This window comes from Ascidiella aspersa, chromosome 6 (genome assembly GCF_963924565.1).
Source record: "Ascidiella aspersa chromosome 6, kaAscAspe10.2, whole genome shotgun sequence".
Lineage (NCBI taxonomy): Eukaryota > Metazoa > Chordata > Ascidiacea > Phlebobranchia > Ascidiidae > Ascidiella > Ascidiella aspersa.
The window spans coordinates 12,471,911-12,485,337 of NC_139452.1; the positions used below are offsets into that span (position 1 = coordinate 12,471,911).

At 37.7% G+C, this 13,427-nt stretch overlaps 1 protein-coding gene across 2 annotated transcripts; it reads left to right on the top strand.

Annotated features, from left to right (window-relative positions):
- Positions 1 to 160: 160 nt before the first annotated feature.
- LOC146139913 (double-strand break repair protein MRE11-like) lies at positions 161 to 12,613 on the top strand. Of its 2 annotated transcripts, none has more exons than XM_083393092.1 (17): positions 161 to 265; positions 1,081 to 1,124; positions 1,198 to 1,294; positions 1,458 to 1,628; positions 1,794 to 1,881; positions 3,229 to 3,370; positions 3,889 to 4,003; positions 4,909 to 5,094; positions 5,657 to 5,909; positions 6,241 to 6,370; positions 6,936 to 7,036; positions 7,499 to 7,633; positions 8,181 to 8,326; positions 9,108 to 9,206; positions 11,058 to 11,215; positions 11,680 to 11,894; positions 12,297 to 12,613. In XM_083393092.1, coding segments are annotated over exons 1-17 (2,130 nt in total). In that variant the 5' UTR covers positions 161 to 263; the 3' UTR covers positions 12,345 to 12,613. The 2 variants fall into 2 exon arrangements, with proteins under 2 accessions (XP_083249218.1, XP_083249217.1); XM_083393091.1 differs by having other exon boundaries at positions 196 to 265; positions 1,176 to 1,294.
- The last annotated feature ends 814 nt before the right edge of the window (positions 12,614 to 13,427 follow it).

The following is a 13,427-nucleotide window of genomic DNA, read 5'->3' on the forward strand; positions in this document are numbered from 1 at the left end:
GCGAAAAAGTCAAGAAAAAGCTAAATATTATATTATTAATCTCACAATTTCGTGCTTGTAGTTTACAAATGTCGCTTAAGTTGTTATGCAAAAAAATGACCTGTTCGTAAATCGGTAAAACATGGGTAACATAAATGTGTCATAACAGGGTATTCCCGAATTTTACCGCGAACTGTTTCCACGTTTAATACATAAACTGTATAGTATTTTATAAATATAAATAACGCACTCCACACAACACGCCCAGTTTAAAAGAAGGTGAAATGTAAGTAAAAAGCTTTACTGTTTCATATGGAGGAATAGTTTTAGTGATTTATTGTGAATCATTAATTCGTCTGCAATCCTAATGAACACAATAGGACCTAAGGCCGCAACGTCCACTAAATATGTAACCCATGCACTGAAATGAAAATGACCACAGTCTGCACACATACATACATGGACATGGGCGCTACCAACGCAGGGCAATTTTAAAATGCGATTAATATTGCATTTATAATACTTCGCAATTTAATGGAAAAATATTGGGCGCTCTTTCACTATTGTACGTGAAAAGTTATGCAAAAAAAAAATAATAATACCGCTTACCACAACGCTCTTGTTTGGGTTAGGGTGCGGGTTTGGGTGAAGGTGGGTCAAGTAATATTATGTTTATTATTAATAATAACTTGACCCACCCTCAACCAAATGCTAACCCTAACCCAAACAATATGCGTTGTGGTATACGGCATTTGAAGAATTTTTTTTTTTATTAATTTTTACGTACAATAGTGAAAGAGCGCCAAATATTGATTTGTATAAAACTGATATAAAATCGTATGTAAGCCTACATGTAGCCTACTGAAGTTAAATTATGTGTATATGTTCATACCCCTACGCGCCGGTGTAGAATCCTACCACATCGTTGGAATAAATTAATAAAATTTTGGTGAGGGTTGGTCGAGTATTACTATTAATTAATATTGCTTAACAAACCCAAACGCTATCCCTAACCCAAATAATGTTTGTTGTGGTAGGATTCTCGACCAGCGCCCAACCTTCTTATCTCTTTGTTGAAGTAATAAAATATTTTGTCTTTAGGCCTTCACAAGAAGATGATGAAAATGTCATGTCAATTCTTGTCGGTATAACTATTTAATTCTTTTACCTATATTTTTACACATGGTAATCCGCAGTACTGTTATGTTCGAATTTTAGCAACCGATATCCATGTGGGCTATGCCGAAAAAAACGTAGAAAGAGGAAGAGATTCCTTTGTCGCATTGGAGGAAATTTTCATCATTGCCAAAGAAAAGTTTGTTGCCAAGAGTTTTATTAATTACTTGTATAGTGATGTGGAATTCCTCAACATAAACTGTTAATTTTGTAAACACTTATTTTTTTATATATGTCCGAACACTTCCACACTGCGAATAAATTCCTTTGAATTGTCTAAAACCTAATACTAAACATTTTAGAAAAGTGGACTTTATTTTGATGGGCGGTGATTTATTTCATGAAAACAAACCATCGCGTAAAACATTGCACAACACAATGGAACTCTTCCGAAAATACTGTCTAGGTGACCGACCCTGCACTGTTGAAGTGATTAGTGACCAGTCTGTCAATTTTGGACATACCTCAAGCTCGTAAGAATTTAAATGATTTTTACTGCCAGTTGTTTTTTTAAAGTAAATATATTTTTTGATATTTTATATCAAAAACCATAATGTCAGTCAATTACATTTTAAGATGCTGTTAATCATATTGTTAACAACAATATTGCTGCTCATCCATTGAAATAATATTTTTAGAGTCACCACTGTGAATTATGAGGATCCAAACATGAATATTGGTATGCCGGTTTTTAGCATTCATGGAAACCACGATGACCCAACTGGGGTATGTTGTCTGTGTGATGTAACTTTTTTTTACCAAAACGTTAAATTAATATATTTCATGATCACATTTTGTAAACCAATTTTAATATTGACTACACCTCTATATTTTACATTGTAATAGCCCCCCAAAAAACACGATTGCATACTGAGCCTTATCTGTATAAATGCTGGCATCGAATTGGTAACGCTACAGAAATTCAAGAAAAGATGAATCGGGGAAATGCGATTTTTTTATTTGTACATGTTGATTGTTGACCAATCACACATGTTTAAACTCTTGTGTAGATTTCATTCCAAGTTTCTGACAGAAAACTGTTTACACAACTAAATGCTTTGAAAGTGGTGATATTTGAAAACACCAACATAAATTATGGGAACTGCCTAAACCGGTGGTTCTCAACGGGGGGGTCCACGGACCCCTGGGGGTCCGCAAAACGTTTTCAGGGGGTCAACAAAAACTTCCAAATATACCTACATTAAATTAACTAACGCTGGGACACTTGCTTAAACACAATCTTGATAAGTGATAAAATCACATTCTACCATGTTGTAAATCGCATTGAGGGTGACATAACATTTCCGTTGTGATAAAACACAAATATATTGTAAAATGAAAGTCAGCAATACAACAGTTTACATGTACGTGATTTTTGTTGATGCTATCGGTCGCATTATCGAAAACACAGCCACGCATTTTCAAGACTTGCTTCTTGTCGTAAAGTAATTTGGTGTTCTCTGTTACTTTGCTCAACATAAGTTGCACTGCACAGATATACTGAATTATTATAAAGAACTAAACGCAAATATTACACCAGAAAAATGGAAGGGGTCCGCGACTATTTGAAAGCGGGTACAAATAGGTTGAGAACTACTGGCCTAAACTAAAACCACATTTTTATAATACATTTGAGAGCTTTATTCTAATGCCTAGAACGAATTATTTTATTTGTACTGGATTTTAACACCTAAACCAGTGGTTCTCAACCTTTTTTTTTCGTGGCCCATTAGGCCATTAACGTTGCAAAAAAATTATGTGGCCCAATAAATTAAAAAACTGTAAAACAGGTTTAGAACAAAATACAGCAGAACATGTTTCAAAACATATTATTTATTCAACCTGGCATTAGTAATAATTGCGGCTAAACAATAAATTTACATATTCCTCCCCAAGTCATTATTCCTGTAAAATTAAATATAGTGACACAAATGAAACTAAATCTAGCTTTTTTTTAATTGGTCTGTGGCCCACCTTAAATGTTCTTATGGCCCACCAGTGAGCCATGGCTGGTTGAGAAACCGCTGGCCTAAGCCTTAGTTGTGTTGGTTTTAAGGCTTGATTTTATGCTAGGCTGGTGAGCTAAGTGCCATCGACATCCTTAGTGTCTCCGGTTTGTTGAATCATTTTGGCAAGCAGACAAACTTGGACCAGATCAACATCTCACCAGTGCTACTCAAGAAAGGCACCACCAAGTTAGCTTTGTACGGCCTAGGTATGTGGTGCCAGCCCATTTCATGTGATTGTGCTTTCTACAGCGATTATTCTTGCATTTAAAGATCTTTTTAGGATGCACTGCCAAAATTGGTGACTGATCAATAAATCACCTTTTCAATGAGTAGGGTTAACTACTGAAACTAAAAATGCCTATTTTGGCAATTACATTTCTGTTAAACTCACCTTTTTGATGACTAGTATTATGTATGTAGTGCCAAGTTGTCCAGTGTGCGGTATTAGGTCCTGGCAAAGTTCTGACATGACTTACCATCGTTACCCCGGTTTCCTGTTGTTAATCAGTAAACCAAATGCCAACAAGGTCTGGTGCGTTTTTAGAAAGCTGGGGGAATTCCATCACCGCGGCATGCGTAGTTTTAAGGATTCGCTTACACTGTTTTTTACGTCTTTAAAAAAACTATTTTTTGCCTCAAATAAAGTTGGATATATGCAGTGCCTCGACCTTCATAATTTCCGAGCGCCGGCCTACAACCGATTAAGTGATGCAGTGTTATTCAGGTTCGATCAGAGACGAGCGCTTGCATCGCATGTTCACCAAGCAACTTGTGACGATGTTGCGACCGCGTGAGGACAAGGAATCCTGGTTCAACATCTTCGTCATTCACCAGAACAGGTGACACATAAACAGTGTCTAAATAGCGTCAATGCGATGCGCCCGTGCGTGCGCCCGTGCGTGCGCATCAAGCCTGTGCCCCATGGCTTAAGTTCACCGAGTTATATAACAACGGAAATTGCGAGTAGGTTGGCATTATCTTTACGACTACGTTAGATTACGCTTAAACGTATATTTTAGAAACACGCTATGTAATTATGGACAATACGATGTTAGCACCAATTAGGTATTCTATAGTTTTCCATTTACATCAAATTAATTTTATATATCGTATTTCAAAGTAGTTTAACGCACTTAAACGATTATTGAATTTGAGATTTTAATTGTAAAACACACATAATACAACAACAAAACAGATAATCCAAATTAACACACTTTTCTTATATTTCTAGCAAATTGGACTAATCAATAAAAGAGGGAAAAATACAACGAACTTGTTTTTGTTTTGCTTGCAATCTCTATAGCGTACAAAGTCCCGTATCAGTGCTGTAATGATTTAGGTCAATGACCTCAATTAAGTGCACTTAAGTCACTTGTTTTCAAATGACTTGACTTGTCTTAATTCCTCTAACCGAAATGACTTTTCGATTCAAGTCTTTTGGACAAATGACTTGACTTGGACTTTGGTCATTTTGTAAAATACCTTGCGTTGATTTGAAGTTGGCTTGCTCCAAAAATGACTTGACTGGGATTGACTTGGGCAACTGATGACTTTAACGGGGACTTGACTTGTTATATTTGCAAAAGACTTGACTTGGACTTAAGATATTTGCCAAATGACTTGACTGAGAATTAGGTGATTTGAAAATGACTTGTCTACAACACTGTCCCGTAGTCTCCATTAGTAATTTTGATTGCAAAACTTTTGTCTTTCACCTGGCATAATCGTTACGCGAAATCGCCAGGTCGAAGCACGGCCCGACCAACTACATTCCCGAGGAGTTTCTGGACGAGTTCTTCGACCTGGTGGTGTGGGGCCACGAGCACGAGTGCCTGATAAAGCCGCAGTGGAACAGCGTTAAGAACTTTTTCGTCATGCAGCCCGGCAGCTCGGTGGCCACGTCGCTCTGCGAGGGAGAGTCAGCGCCAAAGTAATTGTATTACTGAGACTTGCACCACCTATTTATAGTTGCCTAATCTGAGTTATGTTTGTAGTTTGTCTCAGTTGATATTTGAAAACCTACATAAACGATAGAAGGCATTTTTCGCTTTGCATATATGTGTAACATCTTCTAGCATCGTGTTTATGTGGCTTTTGTATTGGAAGAAAAACCTCTCGAACCTGAAACTTAACTGTACGGTGCTTTTAAGGGTACTTTTTTAGGACGTCATGTTTATATATTACTCTTCAACGTAACAAAGTCACGTTATACCGTACCTTTGTGGCGTCATCTATAAAAAACTGAAAAAAAATCATATCCAACTCCTAAACGAAAATACTGGAACCCCGCCGGTTTCGTATAAATGTATTTGTCATGTACAGTTTTGTTTTTAATAATGCTAATTCTTTGCCATATAGTTAGGGAACATGGACCATTTAGGTCCTTCGAAACACCTTAAACAGAAACACTGGTTATACCTTTTCTATATTTCGGATACCCCTGGGCCTATAACCAGTTGCCACGTAAACATACCTTCTTTGTCCTTGTATAGGCAAGTCGCGGTGTTAAAGATTCGGGGTCGTGAGATGAAACCGGAGTTTATTCCACTGAGGACGCCCAGGCAGATGTACGTTGAGACCCTGAGGCTTGCTGACCTCATCCCGACCAGAGGTTGCTCCGAGGAGGAACTGGAGGAGAGAGCAAAGGCGCTCTGCGAGGAACAGGTCGAGGAGCTGCTCTGTCTGGCGGAAGAAGAAAGATCGGGTCATCCGAAGCAACCTCTGAAGCCTTTGATCAGGCTGCGGGTATGCGATCGGAGTCTTTTTTTTCGTTGGAATTCGTTTTTTCAGTTGCTGACGATTTTCATCAATAGTGTTAGTGCGCGGTAATGCTCAATACGTTTTCTTTTAGTTTGTTTTTATTTTATTTTCAGTTGTCTTTCATTATTGTCCACAATTTTCACATTGGTCGAGTTGTTAGTGCAACAAAAAACACTAGTGTTGATCACAGTTTAAACCGATTTTATCATAGAATGGCCGCTAGTCACATAATTTGAATCACAGCATTGCCTGATCGACCGTATTTTGATCATTTGGTGATTTTTTACGGTGTTGTCTTTCACATTTATTAACCCAGGTCGATTACAGCGAGGGATTTCCGATGTTCAACTCATACAGGTTCGGTGCTAAGTACACGGACAGGGTGGCCAACCCCGAAAATATCGTGCACTTTCTCAAGAAATCGGTCAAGCGCGAAAACGCTTCGGGTAAAACGTTGTGCTGGGCATGCCTGTGTAAGTGTGGATATATAGCTTAACGACTGTTTTGTCCGTGGGTTTCCTTGAATAAATTTTAGCTGTGATTTTTTAGGTTAAATTTTAATTGTGCTTTTTTGACCTAACCATAACGTCTTGGGATTCTTTTTTGCAATCAGATTACATTGATTTTACCCATATAATGTGGTATTCCGACCCAGGGCCTGTACTAATTCTAATCGCACACAAAAGTTGCGCAACAACTCGTTTTGCTGGAGGAAAAGTAAAAACATAGGAGTTTAGCAAGTTTATTCTTTATTTAGCCTATAGCATATTATTCATGGAACCATATTTACGAGCTATTTTTAATTTATTGGTTTCATATAAAGTTCACTTTTCCTCTAGTAAAATGAGCTGTTGTTTCTTTTTTCCACCGACCTAAATTTCTAAATTAAGTTAGAAAGTTATCTTAAAAAATGGTTTTGTCGTGAATAGTAGCATGTATTATATAATATTTTGACATCGCGTCTAAATCAATAGTTTGCGCCAAAGTCCACCTTGTTTTCACGCGTCACAGGAATTGACGTCAGAGACATGGACGCCATGATTGGAGCGGAAGTGGTCGAGAAGGTCAAAATGGAAGACCTCGTCGAGGAATACCTCAACACTAAGGACAAGGTCATTTGTTTGACCGCTGACAGCCTTTTTCCACTTTTAACGGCCTGAGATTTCTCAGAATCCAAAAATAAACATCTAACGTTTTCGGGGTATTTGAAAAATAGATACCACAACTGACTGGTTTTGAATAGGCATATATGGTAACGTAAGCTTAATATATGTCAGACAAGTATTGATGGTATTTGCCAAACTGCGTGTTTTTTGCCACAAGGGTAGCTGTCACTTGCATATTCTTAAACGTGAACAATAACTGCCTTTTTACTCAAGCGTCTGTAGTACTTCGTTTAACTAAGAGATCAACAAGGACCGTACTCGCATGCGGTTGAACTAATGTTTCTTGCCAAACCTTCTTTCTTTTATCAGTATCTAAAACGAAAAAACCTTGGTGACAAATAAAAAACAACACCAGGATCAAAGCCTATATTTTACCAATACTTAATCCGACTAATCCGTGTTCCACAGAAAGACCAGATGGGTCTACTGACCGCACGCGGTGTCAGTCAAGCGGTCAGCGAGTTCGTCAACAAGCAGGAACGTGACGCTATAGCAGAACTATGCACTCACCAGATCAACAAGACCAAGTCCTATCTTGAGGAGGTAAAAAAGGGCTACATGTTGGGGATACTTCCAAAACGTCGTTATTAGGTCATGAACCGTTTCTTACCTGTTGTGGGAATTGTATGATAGGTGAAATCTGTTCTCAGACATTTTGTCAAAGCTCCAGAAGTATTTGAAACCTCAACATTTTAATTTATTGGAAAATATACTTAATTTGCAGACGAGATATTTAAACTTGAACTATTTTTGTGGACGAATGGCTTGTTTAGTGAAACGTAAAACAGTACAAGGCGAACACTTTCGTGAAGCATTTTGAAATTATTGCATTATTTTTACGTAACATTTTAACAATATCATAAAAACGTCACAATTAGATGTGTTTTGCCGCATAGAACTATTTTAGTACGTACGCAGGTTTTATGCAACTTTGTTCGTTTGGTCATATCCCATTATGGGTTGCACAATAAAACTTGCATTAAAAGTGGGCGCAAGGCATAGGAAAAATACCAAAGGGGGTAAGGCTGAAAAAAGACCACTTAGATCGTGTATGCAACACATTTTTAACTAACCGAACCCTTGTATTCAGAACGAGCCAAGTCTCAACAAAAACGACATTACACTGGAGATCACCAAGTTCCACGACGAGCGGGAAAGGATCACCCAGGAAAAGTCCAGGATCAATCCCTCGGAAGACGCGGAGGAGCTACAAGCCATCTTGGAGCGGGCAAGAGCGTAAGAGAAAATTTTGTTCTTTCGCCTACTTTGCTTTGGATGAAGCTAGGCTTTGTATTGGTGTATTTTTTGAAGATTTCTAAACTTTTTAAAGGGCTTTGTAAAAATAATAAGGATTTTTTTTTTAGTGTTCATCTCCTGCTATGGTTTACTGTTTTAGTCTTTATTTTACAACTATCAGCACAATTCTAAATGGTAATTCTAACAAAGATTTTTTATCATACATGCGAACGTTTCCATAAACTATTCAGACAATTTTCACCAGGGCCATGAACTTGCAATAACGAAAAATATATATACGCAGTCAACAGCCAACAACAGTGGAAACAAGGCGACAGATAACTGAAATGATTTTTGTAAAGCAGCAAATCTTACTTTAATACAGGGGTTTTTCACCGTGGAACCCTAAATATTTTTACTGCTTTTTTTTAAAAAGACGTCATGACGTCAGAATACTAATATACTTTCAAAAATAGGCTAATGATTTAAGTTAAATGGAATCTAAATACATTGTGCTAAACCGTTTTGTTTTTATATAAACTCGTTTCTTTAAAAAAATGATAACTATTCAACTAATACACTAATATTGTAATTTGGCCTTCATGGAGCCCCTAAACTTGGTTCACGGACACCCAATGGTTTCATTGATCCCATTTAAAAAAAACCCTGCCTTAAAACTACGCCGCAACAAACAGTACACGCAAACTGATAAAATGCACGACTTCAAATCGCATTATATTCAAACCATTGCCTTAACACTAAAAAACAAAACTCTGTTTAGCGAACGGCGAGCCAAAGGCGTACCAGACACCTACCTGTCATCCGACGAAAATGACATCGACATGGACGACGACGATGACGTCACCACATCCGTTTCACGGTTTGTCGACATTTTTCTTATTTTTTTTGTGTCTCAATTTTTTTTTAATTAGATGGTTTTAACTTATGGTATATCAAGATGTGACAATACTTCACACATTGAAAATGGAAATCTTTACCAAATTGAGTATCTTTAAAATACAAAACGATTTATTTTAACTCGACTTTTACAATTTTGTGATATATTGCCCTCATAAGAGTCTACTTTATTCCTTATCCTATAGTATAATGCTTTAGTTCCAAAATTTGCAAAAGAGTTTGTCACGTTATCCCTGATCACGTTTCGACATATTGCGATACAACTCATACCATTAACTACTTTTCGGTCAGCCAACTACCTGCCAAATTGCAAATGCAATGCAAAATATTTCGGCCTAAACCTTCGTCAATCTTGTTTGTATTTTTATTCAGAGACGTGCAGTCAGGGGAGGCAGGTGAGGCAGTGCCTCACCTGCCAACATCTGTCAAAGGAAAAGTTATATCAGTTAATCTCTACCGCAAATTTTACGGTTCTATACCTAAAGCGTGCTTTATTTTTTTCTTCTGCTTTGTTGCGTTATTCATATCAAGCGTTCACGCGGTCAAAATCATTGAATACGCGAAGAGAGGCGTAAAACATTGGCCACACACAAATTTATAAATATTGTACTCTTAATAATAATTTGTTTTGTAGCTTTTATGAGCAGTACCACAACAGTCCATTACAGGCATGCCACGCTATCAAATGTCATGCACTGTTACGTCATAAAAGATGTAGTCATTATTACGTTTGCTATATTAATGTGGGTTTACTACTGTACTTTTTGAGGATTTTGTTTTTGCTTTCTGAATAATTTTTGAGTAGGCCTATTGCGCTAAAACTCAGTCAGTTGCTGCTCGAAACGGTTTGCCAGCATGTTTATTTGTGTTCGATACGCAGTTCATACAATGGCTAAAGCTAAACAAAAAGAGTTCAAACTTTCTTTTTATTTTTATTATTACGATACCGTTTTTTTGGTTGTTAAAGAAAAACGTGACTCGAAAAAATTTATGCCTCACCATCTAAGAACCTCACCGCACGTCACTGTTTTTATTACATTGCTAATAGCTACACGAAATGCTTACAGCAACAAAATCTTCCAATTTAACGAACAGGGTTGCCACAAATTCGTTGTATCTTTAAGTGTCGTTGATTATCATAAGGATTGATTAAATGATTAGTATTTAAGTACATTTATATCATATTTTCGAATTATATTCGAAAACACTTTGAGTAATTTAATTTTATACCTTAAAAAAACATTATTTTAAATCAGGGGTCGGCAACCTTTTTCCAGTCGCGGGCCAAAACCAAACTCAGAATGGTCTCTGCGGGCCGCACAAAGTGTATACTAATAATTGTGTTATTAAAATATTAGAACAACTGTAAATCAGGCGGGTCTCGAGTCTTTTTTGCACTTAAAAACGTTTTTAATTATATTTAAGGAGGTACTAAAGTGTTGACGCAAAGCGCATAAAAAAGCGTTTGTTTGGTTTGAAATTCGAGTTCACACGTCGTCATCCATGCTACTAATGAAAAGTGTAATTAAACTACTTCGAGGGAACGCCATAACATTTAAAGTTAATCTAGCTTAGTGTTTGTTAACGTTTCTAAGCGAGGGCACACAAGTAGTTAAAATGTATGTGAAATTGATTTGTGTCCAATTTGTCCAAGAGGCGGCAGTCCGGATGAATTACATCGGCGGGCCGGATCCGGCCCGCGGGCCGTAGGTTGCCGACCCCTGTTTTAAATAGTATTTAAATGTTTTCAATTTCGTCAAAAATATGTGTGTCAAGCTGGCACCTTAAGCAAATTCTATTTACTTTTCTTCAGTGGGCGGGGCCGAGGACGTGGGCGTGGTTCACGAGGAGCAAGGGGCGCGAAAACTGGGACCAGGGGCCGGAAGGCGCCGGTGGCCACCTCCACTCCCCGAAACCCCCCTCCCTCTGCTGCCAACAGTTCCTTCGGTCAGCAAAGCACCATCAAATCTGGTGAGTAAAGTTTCGCTGTGAAAATCTGAAAACAGTAATTAATGTATTGGGAAATTTTTCGAAACCATTGACGGAGCTTGAAAATTTCTAAACGATTACCGCGATTTTAAATATCTTCTAAGAGTTGACTGAAATGTCAATCTGACCTGCTATAGCTTTTTTCTAAACTGAGCACGAGGACCCTATGTTTTTTTTGGCTACTATACGTAAATGTATTTTTTTGTGCCCGACACGAATCTGATTACTTCGTGTGTTATGTTTGTGTTTTTACGATTTTTTTAGCCTAAGGCGTCGTGCGTACCCTGGAACCATCAACAATCGAAGTTCGCCAAATTATAGTATGTCTAAATCCTTTTTATTTGCGGTTCCCACCCTTTGTCCCGCTGTTAGGAAAAGGTTGCGGACTACTTCTCTATACAAACTGTACAAGTTTAACTAGCCTTGCAATTTATTTCTCCTCAAAGCCTTCCAACGACAGTCGCAGCAGCTGCGTGACTCGCAAGCTCTGTCCACCACCGTGACGTCATCAAGAACGCGCAGTCGCGATGGCGTCATCACTCTTGAAGATGACACATCCTTCAGCATGCAATCCCGCTCCAGGCCAGCAGTCAAAGATAAGAAAGCTGCCCCTATAAAAAGAGGGCGGGGCAAGGGAGTTGACTTCGACAATTCGTCCGATGTAAGTTAAAGAACCTGTGTGACATTCTGCTCGAATTTTTTTGTTATGAACAAATAATCAAAAAACACATTTTTTTTCTCACCAGCATCAAAACACTTCAAAACGGAATTATTTAACTTCGTTATTTTTTTGGGTATTGGTAAGATCTTATTATTGGAAGAAGTTTAGCTATCCCCGTTTAGTTATTTTACTGTTTAGCACAATGTTTTGGAGTTAAAAACAAAGTTAAAAACAAAGTTAATAATTGTTTTCTATGTTTTTATATGGCGCTCAACTTTTACGGCAAATTCATTTAACTTTTTCACACGATTCGTAGAAAATTACATACAAAAGCGTTACAATGACCTATAGTTGGGTCTAGCTTCTCGTGATAGCCTTCCAAACTAAATAACTTTTATTTAGGAAGGAGAAAATCCCTTTACCCAGTTCGGGTCCAAGCGGCGAAGATGACGAGATAGTATGCAGCGTCTGCGAAGTACTGCCTTCGTTCACTGACACTCACTGCCTTGATGGACATTTCCCGTATTTCAGCGCACCACATCCTTGTTTAACAAGTGTCCGAACTGGTTCAAAGAACGACTTTTTTGTGGTCCGTTGTTAGTGTTTTCGTAAAGAATTGATTTCCTTCCGTCATGATTTGTGAACATTTAATTTTTTCCCACCTGGTTCAAAGAATGGCTCTTAGGGATCGGATGTTAGCGTGTTCGAAAATAATTGATTTCCGTATACTGTATACTGTATCATTTGTGAACATTAAATTTTTTGTCCGACCTGGTTCAAAGAACGACTTCTTTGGGGCCCGATGTTAGTGATTCCGAAAACAATTCAACTCCGTGCTGAATAATTTGGAAACAATTATTTGTTTTGTATGTAAGAAATACAACTTTCGCATTTTTTTCTTTTTTTACACAGGTCTTACAAATATGCCGAGCCACGACAAAAGTTGGTCGTGGCCACATTTCAATCTGCAATTCCTTGCTGTTTTCTACGCTGTAATTGTTCCTGCCGCAATCTGTTCCCCACGTTAGTGTTCATCATGTTCCCGCGTCGTTTCTGCTGTTTTTCTACTAAACAAGATTTCTTCACAGGAGACGTCGATGCTTGTTAATATTTCCCAGTTTGATCCGTGAGGCTCCGATTGTGGATAAAAGTCGCGTGCATAGATACGATAAAAAAAACTTTGAAGATCCCCAATTTTTTACAAACAATAATTTAGATCTACATCCATTGGCACTTGTCATTTTTATATTTTTTGCCAGTAGAGTTGAAGCTGTTAAGAAAACTTCTGTTTTTGTAACCTACTTATTTTAATGGTTGTTACAAAATTGCGACAAGCACACAGTTGTATAAAAAACTATTCAATTAAAAATATTCGCGAAGTAGCCTATTTGGGTTGCAAAATTTAGAACAGGTAGGCCTAATTTTGGGTCGCGCCAAAAAGAATTGGCTGACTACTGCTGTAGGAAACCTATAGGCCTACAACAATATCCGAAACAACATGTTAGTAATTTACAGTACAGCCTAAATACTCCA

Excerpts from the sequence above, each read along its gene's own strand:
- LOC146139913 (XM_083393091.1), top strand. The coding sequence starts at position 1,095 with ATGATGAAAATGTCATGTCAATTCTTGTCG. Across the intron at positions 5,095-5,656 it reads GAGGGAGAGTCAGCGCCAAA|GCAAGTCGCGGTGTTAAAGA; the intron begins GTAATTGTATTA and ends GTCCTTGTATAG. Across the intron at positions 9,207-11,057 it reads GTCACCACATCCGTTTCACG|TGGGCGGGGCCGAGGACGTG; the intron begins GTTTGTCGACAT and ends ACTTTTCTTCAG.